Below are 22,740 nucleotides of genomic sequence, written 5' to 3' on the forward strand. Positions count from 1 at the left end.
GTCATTTAAAGTGAGTTGAGACATTTAGCATCTGGGGTAGCTGAAGGGTTTGAGATGGTCGGGGATTAGAAGAGGGGTCTTTTGATAATTGTCTCTGTGGGTTATGAGTTGAATCTCCTTTAATGTTATTTGAAAGCTGCAGGTCAAATGTGTAATTCCTTCTTGAGGACTCTGGTAGCTCCGCTTTGCTTCCTTGACTGTGGCTTCTCACAGGAACTGGAGTACTTGTGATGCCTACTTAGATTTAGAATGAACTCATCTCTGCCAACAGTTCTTCAGCACTTACCTTGTGCCAGACACTGTTAACCATCGTGCTTGCCACCAGGGCTTCCATTGTGCTCATCGGTCTTTGCAAACTGGGTGAAAACAAAAGGAGGGAAGAAGAGGAGGAGGGGGAATGATAGAACAAAAGAGAAAAGGACAAGAGCAAGTTGGAGGCAGAAAAGAACTCTGAACTTGTCATCAGACACTGGCATTCATCATCCTCATCGTGGCCACTCAAGACGTGGCCTCCGCCTTCCTCGGTAGACTTAGTCCTTGCTTCCACGCATATGCACACATGTACACACACACGCGTGCACGCACACACACACACTCTACACCGAGTGTTTCGGCTCCTCAAGCATGCCATGCTCTCAGTCACCTCCAGGTCTTTGAGGTCACTGTTCCCTCTTCCTAAAGAACACTCTCCCACTACCCCCTCACCTGCGTAACTTCTGGTCACCCTTCAAGTGTTAGATTAAATGCAGTTTTCTCTGGGAAGATTTAATTGACACCCTGGACTCAGTTGGCTTTTCCTGCTCTGAGCTCCTGTAACATTGTCTGGTGTCCTCATCCGGGTCCCTCAAGAGATACCAGCTTTGGTTGTCTGTCTCCCCTGCTAGACTAATGTCTGTGGGAGCAGGCACGGGGGAGGGAAGTCTGCATGCCTCACTCCGGTACCCCAAATGCAAAGCACCGTGCCCAGCACACAGGAGACTCTCAGAAAACCTCTCACGCGTGAATGAGTGAGTGATGTTTTGTAGGATTTGGATGCTCCCAGATGGTCCCTTCGGGACTGAGATGTTCATTCCTCCGGGCTGCTGCGAGTGTGACCTGAGTCCCAGCAGGAATTGCCTTTTGGGCAGAGCCTCAACCAAGACTTAGCCCCCTTTCCTTAATTTGGGCCATCTCAGAAGGGCCACCCCAGCTCTAGAACTCCCGGTGGGATCAGCAAAAGCCTCTGTTGCAACGATGTTGCAGCTCAACTTCTCTCTCTATCCAGAGTGTAGGCCCTCACTCCCCTGGAGGAACTGATCCCCAGGGCGCTTTCCTGGTGGCCCCCTGCATGCAAATTTCTGACTCAGTCTATTTCCCAGAGAACTGAACTTTCTCTGTAAAACACTTACTGTAAAGTTTCTTCTACATTTTATAATTGGACACATTAAAGTTGAGAGGATACTGTCACCAACCACGAAAAGGCCTACAAATGGTATTGAGCACCTTGAGCATTATTTTTCAGGGGATGGCAGAGACCAAATTCCCATCTGTCTCTTTTCCTCCAGGTTTTTCCTTTATGAGCCTTTTCTACTCACTACATTTATTTGGGGGGCAGGGGGCAACACTCTTCTTTGAATGTCACATAAAAATAGTTATGCAAGCACAGTGGAGAAGACAGAAAATTAGATGTCTTTGTACTGCTTCTTTTACCTTGCAGGTGGATTAATAAATGCAAGTAATTATTTGCTGTTTTACCTGGAAAATGAAAACAAATTTTTTTTTTGTTCTTTAGCAAAGACAAGGGGAGTTCAATTCCCTCCCTGTGTTAGTTTGGGTTCTCAAAGAGACAGACACCATGACAGGGTTAGCCAAATAAAGGGATTTATTAGAAAGAATGTTTGAGAAGAATAAAAAGGAGGGGGCAGGAGTAGGCGAGAACAGTTTCAGACGACACCACCCAATGCATATCACTCAATCTCGCACGAAATATTTTTTGAATGTCTACTCTGTAGTGGGAACCGTGTTGGACTGTAATGTGTCTGATATAAAGGGAGTAGAAGAAAGATGGATGAGGTAGGAAGAGTCTCAGACTATGTGTCAGTCTGAGAAAGTCTTGGCCAAGCCGACGAGGCATCCTGGAGCCGGAGTACTTGGTGGAGGAGTACCTCTTCTCAACAGTGGACCTGAACTAGAACCCCCGCCGAGCTCCATCATTGCCTCAGACACAGCTGGGGAGCGAGGGAGGAATGTGATTTAGAGAAGCAGCAGCTGGAGCCTTCACTCAATTCTGGGGCTCCCTGAAGCACACTCCCCCTCTCTGTTTCCCCACCCTCTTTGCCAACCAGCAAACCTCACTCTGCTCAGGAACCCCTCTTGAAGGCTCCCTGTCCAGCTGTCCCCCTGCCCCTGCAGAGCTATTCCCTTTTCTCTCGCAGCCCAGAGTCTGGTATATTTACCTCCAATAAAGGGCTTAGTAAATATTTACATATCTGTTTCTCCTATTTGAATGCAATGTCTTAAGAGCAGGTACCGTGGTTTATTTATCCTTGTATCCCTGTCCTCCAGCACAGAGCTAAAAACAAAACATACTAATTAATACTCAGATGCCTAAAAGAATAAGAATTCAAATAGATGGAGCTAGAATTTGTGATTTTCAAGTCTTGGTTTTTAAATTGAGAATCTTAGCTACTTCACTGGATCTCTGTGGGCAATAAACCTAACTGCTTTTCATAGAAGAAAAAGTTCCAAACTGTGTGTCACTATAGATATTGATATATTGCTATTTTATATTTACATCAGTGTTTATATAAGGGGAACATGAAAATTAGAACACATCTTAAAGAAATTAATTCTTTATCTTACAATAAGATCAATCTTTAAAAAAGATGACATTTACATGATTTTACCTAAATTATTAAATCATAAAAGTCTTCTTAATCAAAATTCTCATTGTTCTCTTTTCCAATACAGAGTGAAGTTCAGAATTTATGGAAAGAAAATTTGATTATTCTGGAAGCTGCAAAAAAATATGGCTATGAAGTGGTTGACACATTCACTATAACAATGGGGCGATACAAAGAGTTTTTGCAGGGGACGTGCGGATGTCATTTTCATGAGGTATTTATGCTGGCTCTCTGATTTTGGTAGATTTTGATTTTTGTAAATTTCTCATTATATCTTTAATTGCATTGTCAGTCTTACTTTGCATTAAAGAAACCATGTCCGGAGGAGATTAAACAATGTGTTCATCATCACTCAGCCAAAGCAGGTAGCAGTCCCAACTCGAGGTTCTACAAAATGAAGCGTGTTAGAATAATTTACTCTTTATGTAGACACCTGAAAACCAGAATCACTGGTCAACACAAGCAGGAAGATGGGAACCTGGAGAGCACTTGTCTTTTCTAATAGACTCCAAGCCTTCCCATCAGAAATTGTATCCAAAGAAGGTGGCAAATGTCTTAGTGGAGCTTGAAAATCAAGGCTAAATTGATGAATGAGCTTCCTCCACTGGTTTATCCAATGCATTAACCAGAGGGCCTGTGGTGTTTGTTTGTTTTCCTTTGTTTGGTTTGGTTTTTTTTTTTTTTGGCTGCACCGCGTGGCTTATGGGATCTTACTTCCCAGACCAGGGATCGAACCTGGCCCCGGCCAAATTCTAACCACTGGACCACCAGGGAATTCCTGGAGGGCCTGTGTTTTGAATAGTTTTTCCTTCCTAGTGGTGGAAATGATTTTATTTGTAGCCAGTAATTAAATAGTCTTAGCTGAGAAGGTGATAGAAGAAAAATTTTTTTTCCTTCCCCCCACCCCGTACTTTCAAACTCTGTGGATTATTTCCTCCCTACACTTGCATAAAATCTTGGTAAGTCCCAAAATTTTAAAGCCACTTTCAGATAATAATAGGACTCCAATCACTTTCAGGCACAAGAAGACTCTCACTTCAGAACTAAAACTGCCCAGTCCTGTGTTACAACCGCATGAAGTTATTTCCTTCCCCCAGCTCAGGCCTGCCTCAGTCTCAAAAGCCCAAAGTAAGAGAGAGGGTGCAGGAGGCTTCTTTCCTTTTTCCCCATCGTGCTTTGCTACTCTTCTCCCATCCCTTTCTTCACTGGGTCAGGTTAGGGAGATGTTAATGGCAACAAAAGTCTGACCTGAGTGGCATAGGCATAACCCATCGATGTGCTTTCTGGGCATAACACGCTGATTCTTTCTTTTGAAGGTGCTCTTGTGGACTTCCTTGAAGACACTCCCACCGAGCCCTCTGATAATAGCTTCTTTGACGGAGGCAATGTCTCCTTTACAGCTGCATTCCTTCCTTGCCCCCTTGGCTTCCAACTGTCCATCCCTCTACTGGGGGTCACATTGCTTCTCCAGGCTTCCTCTTGGAAAATATTCAGCATAGCACCAGGCTCGCTACACTTAGTTGCCCACATTTGGTCCACAAGAAACACCCCAGCATCCTTGCTCTGCTGTTGGTAGAAATACAGTGAGCTCCCTGTGAAGCCCTGTCTCTTTTTTCTCTCTTTCTCTCTCTAGCTCTCACTCTCACTCTTGCTCTCTCACTCTCTCTGCCACCTTAAAGCTGATCTATAGCCATGGTGTCTCATACCAGTTCTAATGCTTCCAATCCCCAAAGGGCACATGTCCGCCTCTTAAAGTTGGTTCCTTGAAGTCCTGTCTCACTTGGCTTAAAGCAAGGATGAAGCAACTGCCCAAGATGGAGGAAAACCATAAAGTATTGGGGAAATGCCCTTCACAGAAATTCTTTCTCTTCCTTATTCTCCTTTTCCCAACGCCTAATCAGACAAGGGTTTGCTAAGCTGGATTTTGTCCACACTTTTGCATACATTGCCCGGACATTGCTTTGGACTATGAGGTTACTAGGCTACTGTTGTTGGCTTTAGATTTCAGGAGCTTCAGCTGAAACTGCAATGGAGATTGTCTCGTTTGACCGTCCTGTCAGATACTGATCCAGTTGTTCTTTCTAGTGTGGCCCCCTTTGTAAACCAGAGTGCAGTCATGAGTGGGTTGACTAGTGAGGTGACAACTAAAGGTTTCTTCTGATCCTGTTTTTCAGCCCTAAGATGACTATCAGAATCCATCTTGATCCTCAGATTTTTATGAATATCCAGAAGTTATTGACACTGCATTGGTTCTTCTGTATGTTCTGCTAATGAATTCATGTTATATTTTTGTGTGGCAATGGAACTGCATCTCAGAGAAGTGAGAGCCTCCACCGACAGCTGAGAGCATGGCATTTTAGCAACTTGAAGCTTGGCCATGCTGTTGCAGATCAGATTTTTAAGCTGTAGGATACTGTGTGTCTACTTACTTCTTCCATAAGAAAATATCCTTCCAGTGCCTTTCCTATTTGCAAAAGGTCAAGGCTTAGAAATACAAGAGCAGGTAGCTTGGAAGAGGAAGAAACTGAACTTGCAGCTGAGCCAACCCAGTATCACCATAACCATTTTGGCTGTAAAAAGAAGCCAAAGGTTGCCAAACCCACAGAAAATGGGGGCTTTGAAAGACAACATACATATGACAACATACAGAGGTTTTTTGCCACTTTTAGAAAAGGTTTACTTATTTATTTTTACATAATGTGTCTCCAGTTAGTATTTTGGGGGAGGGTACCTGTTTTTCTTTTTTCAGCTTTAGTGCTCTGGAAGTCTAAAAAAGAGAAGTCCTCTACTGATTTCCCACGTGGCTCCAATTAAAAACAAAATATGCGGGAATTCCCTGGCCGTCCAGTGGTTAGGACTCCACGCTCTCACTGCTGAGGGCCCGGGTTTGATCCCTGGTCGGGGAACTAAACTCCCACAAGCCACACAGTGCGGCTAAAACAAAATAAAAAATAAAAACAGAAGATGCCCTTCCCACATGATTGTCACAGGATCAACCAGTTGACAGTAAGAGTCATGGAATTTGAGAACTACAGTAAAGACTCTTTGAGCCATCAGAACTAGAATATTGGCTTATAATTATTACTAATAAAAACCATCCTTAATTTTCATAATCATGATTTAAGCATGTCAGGTAAAATTACTTCACTTATTTGATTTTATAATTTTTTGTGTGCAATTATTACATACAAACTGTGTTTTATTAAACCCTATTTCTAATGTGTGCCATCTTGATGGCAAGCTATATAGGTATCACCCAAATGATCTCTGTTGATTCTCGAGCAGTGTTATCCATTTTGATGTTTTCATGTTGGAGCTGAAATACTTCTGGAAGCATTCGCCTTTCCAGTTACAACATAGAACTGATAAGATCATCTTTCTCAGCTGACTCCCTTTATCACAAAGTCTCTAAACCCATTCATCACTTGGGCGTAATTGTTGCTTAACTCTTGAACAATTTGTACCACTTGTACCTCAGGAAGTTTCCAGTGCTGACGCGGATGTTTTATAATCTTTCTAAACAATCACCCAACATCTTGAGTCACTGTTAGCTTATTATAAACAATCAAGAAAATCTAAAGCTTTTTGCAAAGGATGATTTGATGATGAATGTGACAAGATGAGAAAACATAGATTATTGGTCTCATACAAAACATTAAAGGCAGAAATTCATTAATAACAACCATTTCTTCCTCTGTGCTGGACTCAGGAGCTGGGAAAGCAATTTGTCGTACAGTGAAAGCAAGCATGAAGATCTACTGTATTAGACCAATAAGAATTTGGGTTTGGGAGCCTTATATCTTTTCGTGTTCAATTAAACCATTCCCACTATAGATTCATAGATACCTGAGAAGGATTGCTGTAATCATCACAGTGAGATCTCGAAGTGTTCTCTTTGATTTGTGGTGAGAATTCTATCCTAGACATAACAAACCTGCTCCAGTGGGCTCTTGCTGCCATAGGTGAGATTAAAGGTCTTGGGGTGTCTCTTTCATCTGTCAAGTCACCAAGAGAGGATATGCTGCCACCATGAATCTATAAACAATTTCCCAACTGGTATGCATCAATTTCGCCTAAAATGTTCCTGCTGATTAGAAAAGCAGGTGTTTCTCTTCATGGGTAGAAGTGGAATTTGTTTTCCCAGTGTTTATATAGGACAACAAACAGGATCCAGGTAGCTCTCGCCCAAGAGTGGTTTTGGATGGTGCCTTTAGTTATGTGGCAAACATCTACTGTGAGTGAGCTAAAACCTGGAAAGGATACAAACATATTACCAGCCCAAACCTGGCTGCAGAAGGGGCAAATCCACAGCCAACTGTTATGTGATTATTAGTCAGTCTAACCAGTTGCACAAACTTTCTATGATGTCTCTGTTTTCTGGCAGATGTCGCTCTAGCTTTTGACTCAGTCAAAAGCAAAACAAAACAAAACACAGAAACCTTCTGGCATAACTGCCCAGCTCTAATATCAACAGGTTTCCTTTGATTCTTGCACCTTGGAAAGAAGAGGTTTGCAGTTCTTTGCCAGAGATGATTTCCTGTTATTATTTAATCTTAATTAAATTAACAAAAGCTTATCTGGCCTAGAAATGTTTTCCTTCTGTTTTGTGGACCTAAAGGTTTTCTCTTTTTCCTTCAAACTTTCAAAGTTTATTATGAACACAGTTGAAGAAAAAAGCCTTTAAATTCATCTGTCTAAAAAACTGAAATATTGACTTTTCAAGAAAAAATAACTGATTCAAGTATAGTTATCTTACATAGCAGATCCCAGAATTTAACTATCAGCATGGCTATTTTTAATAAATTAGTAATAGAAATCTAATTCAACAAATTTTTGAGTGTCTATGTAGGCATTGTACTAACTGCTGTCAAATGAAGTAGGAAGACATTTTGTAGAATTCCTATAAGCATCTCAAACTCAACATGTTTCCATATTGAGAATTAATATTCCCCTTACGCTCTCTTGTTCTCTTGTATTCCTGAATTTACTCTCTTGCACTGTCATTTACAAGCTAGGGTCATCCTTGACTCCTCCTTATCTTTCTTCAGCCCCCTAGCAACTTCCAAGCAGCTAGTTACCAAATCCTGTTTACCTCGTAAATATTCTTCCAAGTCTTTCCCCTATACTCTGTTCCACTTGCCTCGACCACGTTTATTCTTTTACTTAATTGTCCAATATTTATCTTTTGAGTCCAGTTCTTGAGCTAAACAGCAATAATGCAAAAATAAATAAGACACATTTTCTACCTTTAACACATTGTAGTCAGAGAGTCAGACATAAAAATCCATACTATGAAACAATACGTTAAAGAGATATAATAAGGTATTGTAATAATACCAAGAAGGGGCACCTAATCCAATCTGAGGATTGAGTGAACCTCTCCTTGAAAACTACCCAAGTTTATTATTATTATTTTTTTTTAAACATCTTTATTGAAGTATAATTGCCTTACAATGGTGTGTTAGCTTCTGCTTTATAACAGAGTTAATCAGTTATACATATACAATATGTTCCCATATCTCTTCCCTCTTGCATCTCCCTCCCTCCCACCCTCCCCATCCCACCCCTCTAGGTGGTCACAAAGCACCGAGCTGATCTCCCTGTGCTATGCGGCTGCTTCCCACTAGCTATCTATTTTACATTTGGTAGTGTATATATGTCCATGACACTCTCTCACCCTGTCACATCTCACCCCACCCCCTCCCCATATCCTCAAGTCCATTCTCTAGTAGGTCTGTGTCTTTATTCCCGTCTTGCCACTAGGTTCTTCATGGCCTTTTTTTTTTTTTTTTCCTTAGATTCTGTATATATGTGTTAGCATACTGTATTTGTTTTTCTCTTTCTGACTTACTTCACTCTGTATGACAGACTCTAACTCCATCCACCTCATTACAAATACCTCCATTTCATTTCTTTTTATGGCTGAGTAATATTCCATTGTATATATGTGCCACATCTTCTTTATCCATTCATCTGTCGATGGACATTTAGGTTGCTTCCACGTCCTGGCTATTGTAAATAGAGCTGCAATGAACATTTTGGTACATGACTCTTTTTGAACTATGGTTTTCTCAGGTTATATGCCCAGTAGTGGGATTGCTGGATCGTATGGTAGTTCTATTTGTAGTTTTTTAAGGAACCTCCATACTGTTCTCCATAGTGGCTGTATCAATTTACATTCCCACCAACAGTGCAAGAGAGTTCCCTTTCCTCCACACCCTCTCCAGCATTTATTGTTTCTAGATTTTTTGATGATGGCCATTCTGACCGGTGTGAGATGATATCTCATTGTAGTTTTGATTTGCATTTCTCTAATGATTAATGATGTTGAGCATTCTTTCATGTGTCTGTAGGCCATCTGTATATCTTCTTTGCAGAAATGTCTATTTAGGTCTTCTGCCCATTTTTGGATTGGGTTGTTCGTTTTTTTGTTATTGAGCTGCATGAGCTGCATTTGTTTATTTGTGTTCTTATTTCCATTTCTCTGGGAGCTGGGTCAAAAAGAATCTTGCTGTGATGTATGTCATAGAGTGTTCTGCCTATGTTTTCCTCTAAGAGTTTGATAGTGTCTGGTCTTACACTTAGGTCTTTAATCCATTTTGAGTTTATTTTTGTGCATGGTGTCAGGGAGTGTTCTAATTTCATACTTTTACATGTATCTGTCCAATTTTCCCAGCACCACTTATTGAAGAGACTGTCTTTTCTCCACTGTATATGCTTGCCTCCTTTATCAAAGATAAGGTGACCATATGTGTGTGGGTTTATCTCTGGGCTTTCTATCCTGTTCCATTGATCTATATTTCTGTTTTTGTGCCAGTACCAAACTGTCTTGATTACTGTAGCTTTGTAATATAGTCTGAAGTCAGGGAGCCTGATTCCCCCAGCTCCATTTTTCGTTCTCAAGATTGCTTTGGCTATGCGGGGTCTTTTGTGTTTCCATACAAATTGTGAAATTTTTTGTTCTAGTTCTGTGAAAAATGCCAGTGGTAGTTTGACAGGGATTGCATTGAATCTGTAGATTGCTTTGGGTAGTAGAGTCATTTTCACAATGTTGATTCTTCCAATCCAGGAACATGGTATATCTTTCCATCTATTTGTATCATCTTTAATTTCTTTCATCAGTGTCTTATAATTTTCTGCATACAGGTCTTTTGTCTCCTTAGGTAGGTTTATTCCTAGATATTTTATTCTTTTTGTTGCAATGGTAAACGGGAGTGTTTTCTTAATTTCACTTTCAGATTTTTCGTCATTAGTGTATAGAAATGCAAGAGATTTCTGTGCATTAATTTTGTATCCTGCTACTTTACCAAATTCATTGATTAGCTCTAGGAGTTTTCTGGTAGCATCTTTAGGATTCTCTATGTATAGTATCATGTCATCTGCAAACAGTGACAGCTTTACTTCTTCTTTTCCGATTTGGATTCCTTTTATTTCTTTGTCTTCTCTGATTGCTGTGGCTAACACTTCCAAAACTATGTTGAATAATAGTGGTGAGAGTGGGCAACCTTGTCTTGTTCCTGATCTTAGTGGAAATGGTTTCAGTTTTTCACCATTGAGGACAATGTTGGCTGTGGGTTTGTCATATATGGCCTTTATTATGTTGAGGAAAGTTCCCTCTATGCCTACTTTCTGCAGGGCTTTTATCATAAATGGGTGTTGAATTTTGTCGAAAGCTTTCTCTGCATCTATTGAGATGATCATATGGTTTTTCTCCTTCAATTTGTTAATATGGTGTATCACATTGATTGATTTACGTATATTGAAGAATCCTTGCATTCCTGGGATAAACCCCACTTGATCATGGTGTATGATCCTTTTAATGTGCTGTTGGATTCTGTTTGCTAGTATTTTGTTGAGGATTTTTGCATCTATGTTCATCAGTGATATTGGCCTGTAGTTTTCTTTCTTTGTGACATCTTTGTCTGGTTTTGGTATCAGGGTGATGGTGGCCTCGTAGAATGAGTTTGGGAGTGTTCCTCCCTCTGCAATATTTTGGAAGAGTTTGAGAAGGATAGGTGTTAGCTCTTCTCTAAATGTTTGATAGAATTCACCTGTCAAGCCATCTGGTCCTGGGCTTTTGTTTGTTGGAAGGTTTTTAATCACAGTTTCAATTTCAGTGCTTGTGATTGGTCTGTTCATATTTTCTATTTCTTCCTGGTTCAGTCTCGGCAGTTTGTGCATTTCTAAGAATCTGTCCATTTCTTCCAGGTTGTCCATTTTATTGGCGTAGAGTTGCTTGTAGTAATCTCTCATGATCCTTTGTATTTCTGCAGTGTCCGTTGTTACTTCTCCTTTTTCATTTCTAATTCTATTGATTTGAGTCTTCTCCCTTTTTCTCTTGATGAGTCTGGCTAATGGTTTATCAATTTTGTTTATCTTCTCAAAGAACCAGCTTTTAGTTTTATTGATTTTTGCTATTGTTTCCTTCATTTCTTTTTCATTTATTTCTGACCTGATCTTTATGATTTCTTTCCTTCTGCTAGCTTTGGGGTTTTTTTGTTCTTCTTTCTCTAATTGCTTTAGGTGCAAGGTTAGGTTGTTTATTCGAGATGTTTCCTGTTTCTTGAGGTAGGCTTGTATTGCTATAAACTTCCCTCTTAGCACTGCTTTTGCTGCGTCCCATAGGTTTTGGGTCGTCGTATCTCCATTGTCATTTCTTTCTAGGTATTTTTTGATTTCCCCTTTGATTTCTTCAGTGATCACTTCGTTATTAAGTAGTGTATTGTGTAGCCTCCATGTGTTTGTATTTTTTACACATCTTTTCCTGTAATTGATATCTAGTCTTATAGCGTTGTGGTCGGAAAAGATACTTGATACGATTTCAATTTTCTTAAATTTACCAAGGCTTGATTTGTGACCCAAGATATGATCTATCCTGAAGAATGTTCCATGCGCACTTGAGAAAAATGTGTATTCTGTTGTTTTTGGGTGGAATGTCCTATAAATATCAATTAAGTCCATCTTGTTTAATGTATCATTTAAAGCTTGTGTTTCCTTATTTATTTTCATTTTGGATGATCTGTCCATTGGTGAAAGTGGGGTGTTAAAGTCCCCTACTATGATTGTGTTGCTGTCGATTTCCTCTTTTATGGCTGTTAGTATTTGCCTTATGTATTGAGGTGCTCCTATGTTGGGTGCATAAATATTTACAATTGTTATACCTTCCTCTTGGATCGATCCCTTGATCATTATATAGTGTCCTTCTTTGTCTCTTATAATATTCTTTATTTTAAAGTCTATTTTGTCTGATGTGAGAATTGCTACTCCAGCTTTCTTTTGATTTCCATTTGCATGGAATATCTTTTTCCATCCCCTCACTTTCAGTCTGTATGTGTCTCTAGGTCTGAAGTGGGTCTCTTGTAGACAGCATATATATGGGTCTTGTTTTTGTATCCATTCAGCCAGTCTGTGTCTTTTGGTGGGAGCATTTAATCCATTTGCATTCAAGGTAATTATCGATATGTATGTTCCTATTCCCATTGTTATTGTAGGTGTTTTCCTTCTCTTGTGTTTCTTGCCTAGAGAAGTTCCTTTAGCATTTGTTGTAAAGCTGGTTTGGTGGTGCTGAACTCTCTCAGCTTTTGCTTGTCTGTAAAGGTTTTAATTTCTCCATCACATCTGAATGAGATCCTTGCTGGGTAGAGTAATCTTGGTTGTAGGTTTTTCTCCTTCATCACTTTAAGTATATCCTGCCACTCCCTTCTGGCTTGCAGAGTTTCTGCTGAAAGATCAGATGTTAACCTTATGGGGATTCCCTTGTGTGTTATTTGTTGTTTTTCCCTTGCTGCTTTTAATATGTTTTCTTTATATTTAATTTTTGACAGTTTGATTAATATGTGTCTTGGCGTGTTTCTCCTTGGGTTTATCCTGTATGGGACTCTCTGTGCTTCCTGGACTTGATTAACTATTTCCTTTCCCATATTAGGGAAGTTTTCAACTATAATCTCTTCAAATATTTTCTCAGTCCCTTTCTTTTTCTCTTCTTCTTCTGGGACCCCTATAATTCGAATGTTGGTGCGTTTAATGTTGTCCCAGAGGTCTCTGAGACTGTCCTCAGTTCTTTTCATTCTTTTTTCTTTATCCTGCTCTGCAGTAGTTATTTCCACCATTTTATCTTCCAGGTCACTTATCCTTTCTTCTGCCTCAGTTATTCTGCTATTGATCCCATCTAGAGTATTTTTAATTTCATTTATTGTGTTTTTCATCGTTGCTTGGTTCCTCTTTAGTTCTTCTGCGTCCTTGTTAAATGTTTCTTGCATTTTGTCTATTCTGTTTCCAAGATTTTGGATCATCCTTACTATCATTATTCTGAATTCTTTTTCAGGTAGACTACCTATTTCCTCTTCATTTGTTAGGTCTGGTGTGTTTTGACCCTGCTCCTTCATCTGCTGTGTGTTTTTCTGTCGTCTCATTTTGCTTATCTTACTGTGTTTGGGGTCTCCTTTTCACAGGCTGCAGGTTCGTAGTTCCCGTTGTTTTTGGTATCTGTCCCCAGTGGGTAAGGTTGGTTCAGTGGGTTGTGTAGGCTTCCTGGTGGAGGGGACTATTGCCTGTGTTCTGGTGGATGAGGTTGAATCTTGTCTTTCTGGTGGGCACGTCCACGTCTGGTGGTGTGTTTTGGGGTATCTGTGGCCTTATGATTTTAGGCAGCCTCCCTGCTAATGGATGGGGCTGTGTTCCTGTCTTGCTAGTTGTTTGGCATAGGGTGTCCAGCACTGTAGCTTGCTGGTCGTTGAGTGAAGCTGGGTCTTGATGTTGAGATGGAGATCTCTGAGAGATTTTGCCGTTTGGTGTTACGTGGAGCTGGTAGGTCTCATGTGGACCAGTGTCCTGAGGTTGGCTCTCCCACCTCAGAGGCACAGCCCTGATGCCTGGCTGGAGCACCAAGAGCCTTTCATCCACACAGCTCAGAATATAAGGGAGAAAAAAATAGAAAGAAAAAAAGAGGATAAAATAAAATAAAATAAAGCTATTATAATAAAAAATAAGAAAAAAAATTAAGAGTAAATGTATTCAGAAAATTTTTTTTTAATTTTTAAAAATAAATTTATTAATTTTTTATAGTAAAAAATAAGAAAAAAATTTTTAAGAAAAAAATTTATTAAGAAAAAAAATTTTTAATTTTTTAAAATAAAAAATATGAAAAAACTTATTAAAAAATTTTTTAATTTCTAAAAATAGAAAATACAGAAAAAATTATTAAGAAAACATATATTAGGAAAAAAAAATTTTTTTAAGTAAAAAAAAAAAATGGACGGACCTAACCCTAGGACTGATGGTGAAAGCAAAGCTATACAGACAAAATCTCACCCAGAAGCATACACATATACACTCACAAAAAAAGGAAAAGGGGAAATTAATATATCCTGCTCCTAAAGTCCACCTTTTGAATTTGGGATGATTCGTTGTCTATTCAGGTATTCAACAGATGCAGGCACATCAAGTTGTTTGTGGAGTTTTAATCTGCTGCTTCTGAGGCTGCTGGGAGAGATTTCCCTTTCTCTTCTTTGTTCGAACAGCTCCGGGGGTTCAGCTTTGGATTTGGACCCGCCTCTGCGTGTAGGTCGCCTGAGGGCGTCTGTTCCCCACCCAGACAGAACGGGGTTAAAGGAGCAGCTGCTTCGAGGGCTCTGGCTCACTCAGGCCGGGGGGAGGGAGGGATACGGAGGAGGCGGGGCGAGCCTGCGGCGTCAGAGGCGTCGTGACGTTGCAGCACCCTGAGGTGCGCAGTGCGTTCTCCCGGGGACGTTGTCCCCGGATCACGGGAGCCTGGCAGTGGCGAGCTGCACCGGCTCCCGGGAGGGGCAGTGTGGAGAGTGACCTGTGCTCGCACACAGGCTTCTTGGTGGCAGCAGCAGCAGCCTTAGTGTTTCCTACCAGTCTCTGGGGTCCGCGCTGATGGCCGCGGCTCGCGCCCGTCTCTGGGGTCCGCGCTGTTAGCCGCGGCTCGCGCCCGCCTCTGGAGTTCGTCTAGGTGGCGCTCTGAATCCCCTCTCCTTGCGCGCCGCGAAACAAAGAGGCAAGAAAAAGTCTCTTGCCTCTTCGGCGGCTGCAGACCTCCTCTCCGGCTCCCTCCCGGCTCGCCGCGGCACGCCAACCCCTTCAGGCTGTGTTCACGCCGCCAACCCCAGTCCTCTCCCTGCGATCCGACCGAAGCCCGTGCCTCAGCTCCCAGCCCCGCCCGCCCCAGCGGGTGAGCAGACAAGCCTCTCGGGCTGGCGAGCGCTGCTCGGCGCTGAGCCTCTGTGCGGGAATCTCTCCGTTTTTCCCTCTGCGCCCCTGTTGCTGTGGGATCCGCGCTGATAGCCGCGGCTCGCACCCGTCTCTGGATTTCGTTTAGGCAGCGCTCTGAATCCCCTCTCCTTGCGCGCCGCGAAACAAAGAGGCAAGAAAAAGTCTCTTGCCTCTTCGGCAGCTGCAGACTTTTTCCCGGATTCCCTCCCGGCTAGCACCAAAGCCCGAGCCTCAGCTCCCAGCCCCCGCCCGCCCCGGCGGGTGAGCAGACAAGCCTCTCGGGCTGGTGAGTGCTGGTTGGCGCCGAGCCTCTGTGCGGGAGTCTCTCCGCTTTGCCTTCCGCACCCCTGTGGCTGCACTCTCCTCCGCGGCTCCGAAGCTTCCCCCCTCTGCCACCCGCAGTCTCTGCCCGCAAAGGGGCTTCCTAGTGCCTGGAAACCTTTCCTCCTTCACGGCTCCCTCCCACTGGCGCAGGTCCCGTCCCTATTCTTTTGTCTCTGTTATTTCTTTTTTCTTTTACCCTACCCAAGTACGTGGGGATTTTCTTGCCTTTTGGGAGGTCTGACGTCTTCTGCCAGCGTTCTGTGGGTGTTCTGTAGGAGCAGTTCCACGTGTAGATGTATTTCTACTGTATCCGTGGGAAGGAAGGTGATCTCCGCATCTTACTCTTCCGCCATCTTGCCCCTACTCCCAAGTTTATTATTAAAGGATGAGTTGGTCCTAGTCAAGTAGTAAGATAATAGCAGAAGGAACCATTCCAACCCCTAAGACAATGTGAACCAAAGTAGCTTTGAAATAACCTGATGTTCTCAGGAAATCACAAGCAATTCTGTATATTGTAGAACATCAATTATAAAAGGGGACTGGGAAAAGTAGGCTAGGGCCAGATCATGGTAAAAGCTTAGACTTTATCCTCTAAGTGATGGAGAGTCAATGAAAGGTTTTGGAGAGAAGTGAGACAATCGCATCTTTGTTTCAAATAGGTAAGTCTGAGAACCATGAGGAGGGAAGATTTGAAAAGGACTCAGCCAGGGAGAGAAGTTAGGAGACTTTTTCAGAAGTCAAGTAAGAGATGATAAAGGCTCACCCAAACCTGGACAGAGACAGCAATCATAAGAGAGAAGCAGACAAATAGAAGCCCTATTAAATATGTATCTGTAGATCTTATGAGTGGCATGAGGGAGTAGGAAGAATCAAAGATGATTCCGAACTTGGGTGACGGATTAGAGAACTGAACCGGCAATTGAGACAGAGAGTAACTGAGAAGCTACAGGCTTAGGGAAAAGATGAATTCCGTTTTGAACATATTGTGTTTGAGATGCCTGTGGGACATCCAAGTGGAGCATCCTAACAGGCAGTTGGAGATACACATCTGAAGCTTGAGCGACAGGGTGGGGCTGGAGAATAAAAAGTTGGAAGTCCTCAGAAAACAGATAATAGTCGAAACGATGAAAATAGATCATCCAAAGAAAGTGAGAAGAGTAAGAAGAGTTGAGGAAGGAACCCTTGGAAACACCAATATTTAAGCCAAGTTGGGAGAAATAGGAGCATTTGAATTTAGAGAATAAACTGTTAGAGGAAAGCTCTAGTAGAGTGGGGTGCCATGGAAAACCAAAAAGTGAAAATGTGTAAGGAGAGATCGAAACAGGGCTAATGTTGTCCAGTGTAATAGATAACTCTATAGGGATTTTAAAATAGTCATTGATTTTTGGCATTGATAAGGTCCTTTCTTACCATATTAAGAGTAGTTTCAGTAAAATATTGAGGGCAGGGAGTAAACTACAATAGAATGAAGAGGTATAAGAAGTGAGAAAAGGTAAAACCTTTCAACAAGTAACAATAAGAAAGAGGGGAAGATATTGGATTTAGAAGAGAAAGTGATCTAGGGACAGTTTATAGGAGGAACAACTTTGGCATGTTTATGGGCAGAGGGGGAATAGTTAATACTAAGGGGTAGAGTGAGTACACAGGAGTGGGTAGGGCTGGTAGAGGAAGGCTCCTGACAATGTGGGAGAGGACCAGGTCAAGGACACTGGTAAATAGTTGGTAGGATGCTGGTAAATGAACAAGGTGAGATGGAAGGTCTTCTTCCCTGTCATTCATTTGCCCTAGACTATTACAATGTCTTCCTCTTGGAACCTTCACTTTGAACTACTTGAGTTCATCTTTCCTGCCCTCACCAAGTGTAATGTTTCTACACTGCAAATGGAATGGTGTCACCTGAAATCTTTCAATGGCTCTGTAACTAAAGAAGAGTCACAGAAGCTTTCACTACCTACCATTCCCACACCCCATTTTTTGGAAGATAATTCTAAACAGTCCTTTCTGTGTAAAATAACTCATGTTCATTCCATCTGCAAGTGAATTCTAGCCTTCTCTAGTGGCCGATTGGATTCAAGATCGGTGCCTGGTGAGAATGAACTCATTAGCCATAATGGAGCCCAACCTTTCCTGAGATGGATTGGTACAAAATCCTCTTCCAAAGGGACCATCCTCTGTGGAATGGTGGATACCCAATAACATCAGGGTATCTCTCTTAAGAAGGACAGTTATAATGGAGGATGAACAAAGAAAAGTGTCAATCACTCTACGTTGCACTGGTACTATATCCCCAGGAGGCAGTTATCCAGCCCAACCTCTGCAGTACTGGAACATGGAATGTCAACATGCCTTAGAAAGAGATGCTGACCCATCACTATTTCATCTCATATTCTGTGCAATGAATGCTTATTTCTGGAGGTTTCACTACCAACCTTTAAGTGCCAAGCTGAGATGGACTTTGAACTGCTTTGATTAGCATTTTTCCTACTTTAGGTTTTAGCGTTCTAGCCTGGTGAAAACAGGATCTGGGGTTTGGGAAATATTGTATCCCCCTCCACTTTAAGGATTCTTAAATAGTATTAGTATATTAAATGATCCCAAAAGCCCTTACAGCAAAGAAACGGTTTAGCTTAGTTTGACCCAGTTTTTCCCAAAATGTTGGCCACAGAACCACTTTTCTTTTTTTAATAACAGCTATTAACACCTCAGTAAACACACTTTGGGAAAACTAGCATAGACAATAAGGTCTAAAATCACGCTTGGAGTACAGATTAAATGTGGCAGATTGACCACAAGCATTTATCTTCCCTTCCACTTGAAACTCCACAAAAAAGACTTTAAAGACATAAATCTTCACCACCACCACCACCCAAAAAAAGACAGAATAAGAAATAACTCATAACAGACAGAATTCATTTTAAGAAGTTTGACTTAGCCTGCAAAGGAATTTACAATGTAAAGTGCCTAACAAGGACCTACTGTATAGCACAGGGAACTATACTCAGTATCTTATAATAACCTATAATGTAAAAGAATCTAAAAAAGAATAGATATATATATGCACGAATCACTTTGCTGTATACCTGAAACTAACACAACACTGTAAATCAACTATATTTCAATAAAAACTAAAAAATATATTAAAAATTTGTCCCTAGCTTTAAAAAATAAAAGTTCATATTTTCCCTAAAAAAAAAAAAGTGCTTAGAGAGGAGAAACACCAATTCTAGGAGGGGCAACCTTGACCCACGGATCCTCTGAATGGCTCAGACCTGAAGGAGCCACGTGCTGAGGAAGGCAGGGCTACAGCACACGTCAGAAAACAATTGGTTAAAAGTCTGTGTGCAAAACTGGTGGACCCTGAGTCCCTTACCCCAACCCATGCAGTCAAGAACCTACACCCATACATATGATTTCTTTTAAAGTTGAACAGAGAGTCTAGACTCAGAAACACAGGGAAAGCAAAGAGCAAACTAATCTAGAAGCTGAAATCAGAAAGCCGAAAGTGAAATTGGCTGCTGAAAAGTAGAGCCCCTAAACTTCTCCCCAAGCCCCCTAAATGGTCAGTCACCTGCCACCTCAGACAGGAGGCTGGAGAGCCCTTCTGACAAGAAATGCAATGGCCTAGTAGAAGAGCTCTTTAAGAAAGGCCGGGATAGTGCTGGGCAAATCCCTACAGTGATTCCAGCAGTGAGAAATGTTGGTCCACACAAATCGTTTTCTAAATAACATTTTAGTGCCATATATATACATATATATATATATATATATATATATTTTTTTTTTTTTTTTTTTTTTTTTTTTTTTTCCACACTGTGCATCTTGCAGGATCTCAGTTCCCCTACCAGGGATTGAACCCGGGCCACGGCAGTGAAAACTCAGAATCCTAACTACTATGCCACCAGGGAACTCCCAATAGTGCCATATTCTTAAATAAAAATTCTAAGTTCAGGAGAGATGGATGGAAACAAACACCTGTGAGTTAAGATCAAAATAGATTCCAAGACACAACATGTCCATCTAAATAGAGCAGGGAAGTAACGTAGCTTGAAATCAATTAGACTAACAAAGGTTATTCAAATAGTATCAAGAATCCAGTTACATGAATACTCACCCACTTAGGAAACTGAGTTTAAGACAGGGAGTTAGTCTCTGGGGAACTGCGTAGAAGTGCAAGATAGAACCAACAGTTTAACATGAAATTGGTAAACTACTGATCTGTAGTTCCCTGTAATGAATCTTCCCACTTCAGAGCAGAATTTGTTCCCAAAGTCAGGAACTGAGCTCTGACTGGGGACAGGAATGAAAAAGCCTCAGCTGTCCGGTAAAAAGGGTTGAAGATTTGGAGGTAGGATGGGAGACAGAGACATTGCATATCTGGAAACACCAAAAACAAAAAGAAAAAAACAAATCCTCATTCCTAAAGAAAACTTTAGTCTTGCCCTCTAATCCTCAGCATCTTTGACCCATTCAGAAGTTGGACTCCCTTCACTCAAAACATAGCTTGTTTCATGTGGCCATAATTAAATATTGGGGGTGGGGGGGTAGATGAAAGAATTCCTTATTATCTGTAAAAATTGCATGATTTCCTGAAATGAAATTATAAGGACTGGCTTCTAGCTATTCTCTGTCACTTTATTTTTATTCTATTTCTGTGAATTCTTAAACTACTTTTGCAGCTGGTCATAACTTTTGTGACTGGATCTTGGATTGAATGCAGAATGACTATACCAAATAAAAAGTACTTCAATAATATACATTTATCTTAAAAGACTGTGTTAGCAGGTTTTGCCTGGTCAAGCTCATGTTTTCTAGCCTTAAAAAACAATTACCCTCATTCCTCAGACCCTACCCATGATTGTGAAACACATTTGTAATCAGAACATTCCCCCCTAATCTGGTCTAGCGATTTTGGAACACTTGCACCACTGAAAATTGTTTTCTATTTTGTTCTGTGGATCTGGAACCACATCAGAAGTTCCTTGGGTGTTATTCAAGTCAAGATCAGTTTTAGAAAAGGTATTTGCTTGTAATCTGCCTGACACTTTTCCAATTCACCAAGCTTTCCCTTCTTATATTGGCTTTTTGAAAATTCATAGTACACCAGACACTATAAAACTCTTAGAGGAAAACACAGGAAGAACACTCTTTGACATAAATCACAGCAAGATCTTTTTTGACCCACCTCCTAGAGTAATGGAAATAAAAACAAAAATAAACAAATGGGACCTAGTGAAACTTAAAAGCTTTTTCACAGCAAAGGAAACTATTAACAAGACGAAAAGACAACCCTCAGAATGGGAGAAAATATTTGCAAACGAATCAACGGACAAAGGATTGATCTCCAAAATATATAAACAGCTCATGCAGCTCAATATTAAAAAAAAAACAACCCAGTCAAAAAATGGGCAGAAGATCTAAATAGACATTTCTCCAAAGAAGACATACAGATGGCCAAGAAGCACATGAAAAGCTTCTCAACATCACTAATTATTAGAGAAATGCAAATCAAAACTACAATGAGGTATCCCCTCACACCAGTTAGAATGGGCATCATCAGAAAATCTACAAACAACAAATGCTCGAGAGGATGTGGAGAAAAGGGAACCCTCTTGCACTGTTGGTGGGAATGTAAATTGAGGGGGGGGGTGTGGTGTGATGAATTGGGAGATTGGGATTGACATATATACACTAATATGTATAAAATAGATAACTAATAAGAACCTGCTGTATAAAAAAATAAATTTTAAAAAAAAGACACAGCCACTATGGAGAACAGTATGGAGGTTCCTTAAAAAACTAAAAATAGAATTACCACATGATCCAGCAATCCCACTACTGGGCATACACCCAGAGAAAACCATAATTCAAAAAGACACATGCACCCCAATGTTCATTGCAGCACTATTTACAATAGCCAGGACATGGAAGCAACCTAAATGCCCATCGACAGATGCATGGATAAAGAAGATGTGGTACACATATACAATGCAATATTACTCAGCCATAAAAAGGAATGAAATTGGGTCATTTGTAGAGACGTGGATGGATCTAGGGACTGTCATACAGAGTGTAGTAAGCCAGAAAGCGAAAAACAAATATTGTATATTCACGCATATATGTGGAATCTAGAAAAATGGTACAGATGAACCGGTTTGCAGGGCAGAAATAGAGACACAGATGTAGAGAACAAACGTATGGACACCAAGGGGGGAAAGCAGCGGGGCGGGGGCGGGGGGGTGGGATGAATTAGGAAATTGGGATTGACATGTATACACTAATAAGTATAAAATTGATAACTAATAAGAACCTGCTGTATAAAAATAAATTAAATTTTTAAAAGAGAAAATTCATAGTTATTTTAGATGCAGCAATTAATTGACATGGTAACACATTCATTCTGATGACTATTTATGTGAAATCAATTTTGAGTGTTGAAGTTACATGAATTTAATAGTAAAAGTTGCCATGTACTTTTGTCCTGTAATTTATAACACTTTTTCATTTGTTTGGGGAGTCTTACAATAGCCATTGACCCAAACAAGTCAAGTTGAATTATGGGCATTTGTATGCCTTCTAAAATGTCTGTGTGCCCAAGTCCTTAATTATATAGAGATGTGGAAAGATGTACCGTCATAAAGTGGGAGACCTCTTAGCATATAAGAAGCCTAAGAGAAAGCAAAAGTTACTTCTACACACCAAAGCACAGAATTTTTGTTGGACTGAGTCACAGAAAAATGTGATCATCTACATAACCTGTAATATCTTATCCCCATTGCAGCCCTTGATTCCAGCTCCGAAATTACTCCTCTCCAAGTTTCCATAGATACTATAATAAAAATCTATTACTGTTTTGAAACACTATAATCTTTACTTAAAAGTCTATTCCTATTTGTAACTTAATCTAAATTTGAACATTGCTGTGAGAAAAAAATTTTTTTATTATTACACTTATACTTGTGATTAGGGAACAATGCTGATCTCACAGGTTATCACAATTTATGGAGACCAATTGTCCTTCACTCTCTCTTCCTAATTTTAAATACAATTTGACACAGCAAAGTCACAAAAAGAAAATAATGACAACAAAACTAAAGACAAGGGGTTACTTTGGATTATTTTAAAGTGGCAAAAAAGAACAATAAAACTCCAGCTAACACTCATGTTTCAAGCAATGTAAACATTTCCCCAATCACATGGGTATGTGTTATTAACCATATGTAGTAGTTCCTTTTTGCTCTTGGTAGATGCGTCTCTTTCTCAGTTGTTGAGTCGTATGCACCCAGATTTAGAGAAGCATTTG

General features: G+C 40.6%; 1 protein-coding gene across 6 annotated transcripts in view; it reads left to right on the forward strand.

The window, feature by feature from the left end:
* CPED1 (cadherin like and PC-esterase domain containing 1) overlaps window positions 1–22,740 on the forward strand; it is a 303,529-nt gene that overhangs the window by 273,186 nt on the left and 7,603 nt on the right. For 5 of the 6 annotated variants that reach the window (XM_082400005.1, XM_082400001.1, XM_082400004.1 and 2 more), the window contains one exon: window positions 2,950–3,096. In XM_082400005.1, the coding sequence (XP_082256131.1) occupies window positions 2,950–3,096 (147 nt within the window). Of the gene's footprint in view, window positions 1–2,949; window positions 3,097–3,192; window positions 9,298–22,740 lie in introns of those variants that run through there. The other variant, XM_082400003.1, reaches the window with a different exon arrangement.

This window comes from Balaenoptera borealis (assembly GCF_965194805.1).
Source record: "Balaenoptera borealis genome assembly, chromosome: 7".
NCBI classification, from domain to species: domain Eukaryota; kingdom Metazoa; phylum Chordata; class Mammalia; order Artiodactyla; family Balaenopteridae; genus Balaenoptera; species Balaenoptera borealis.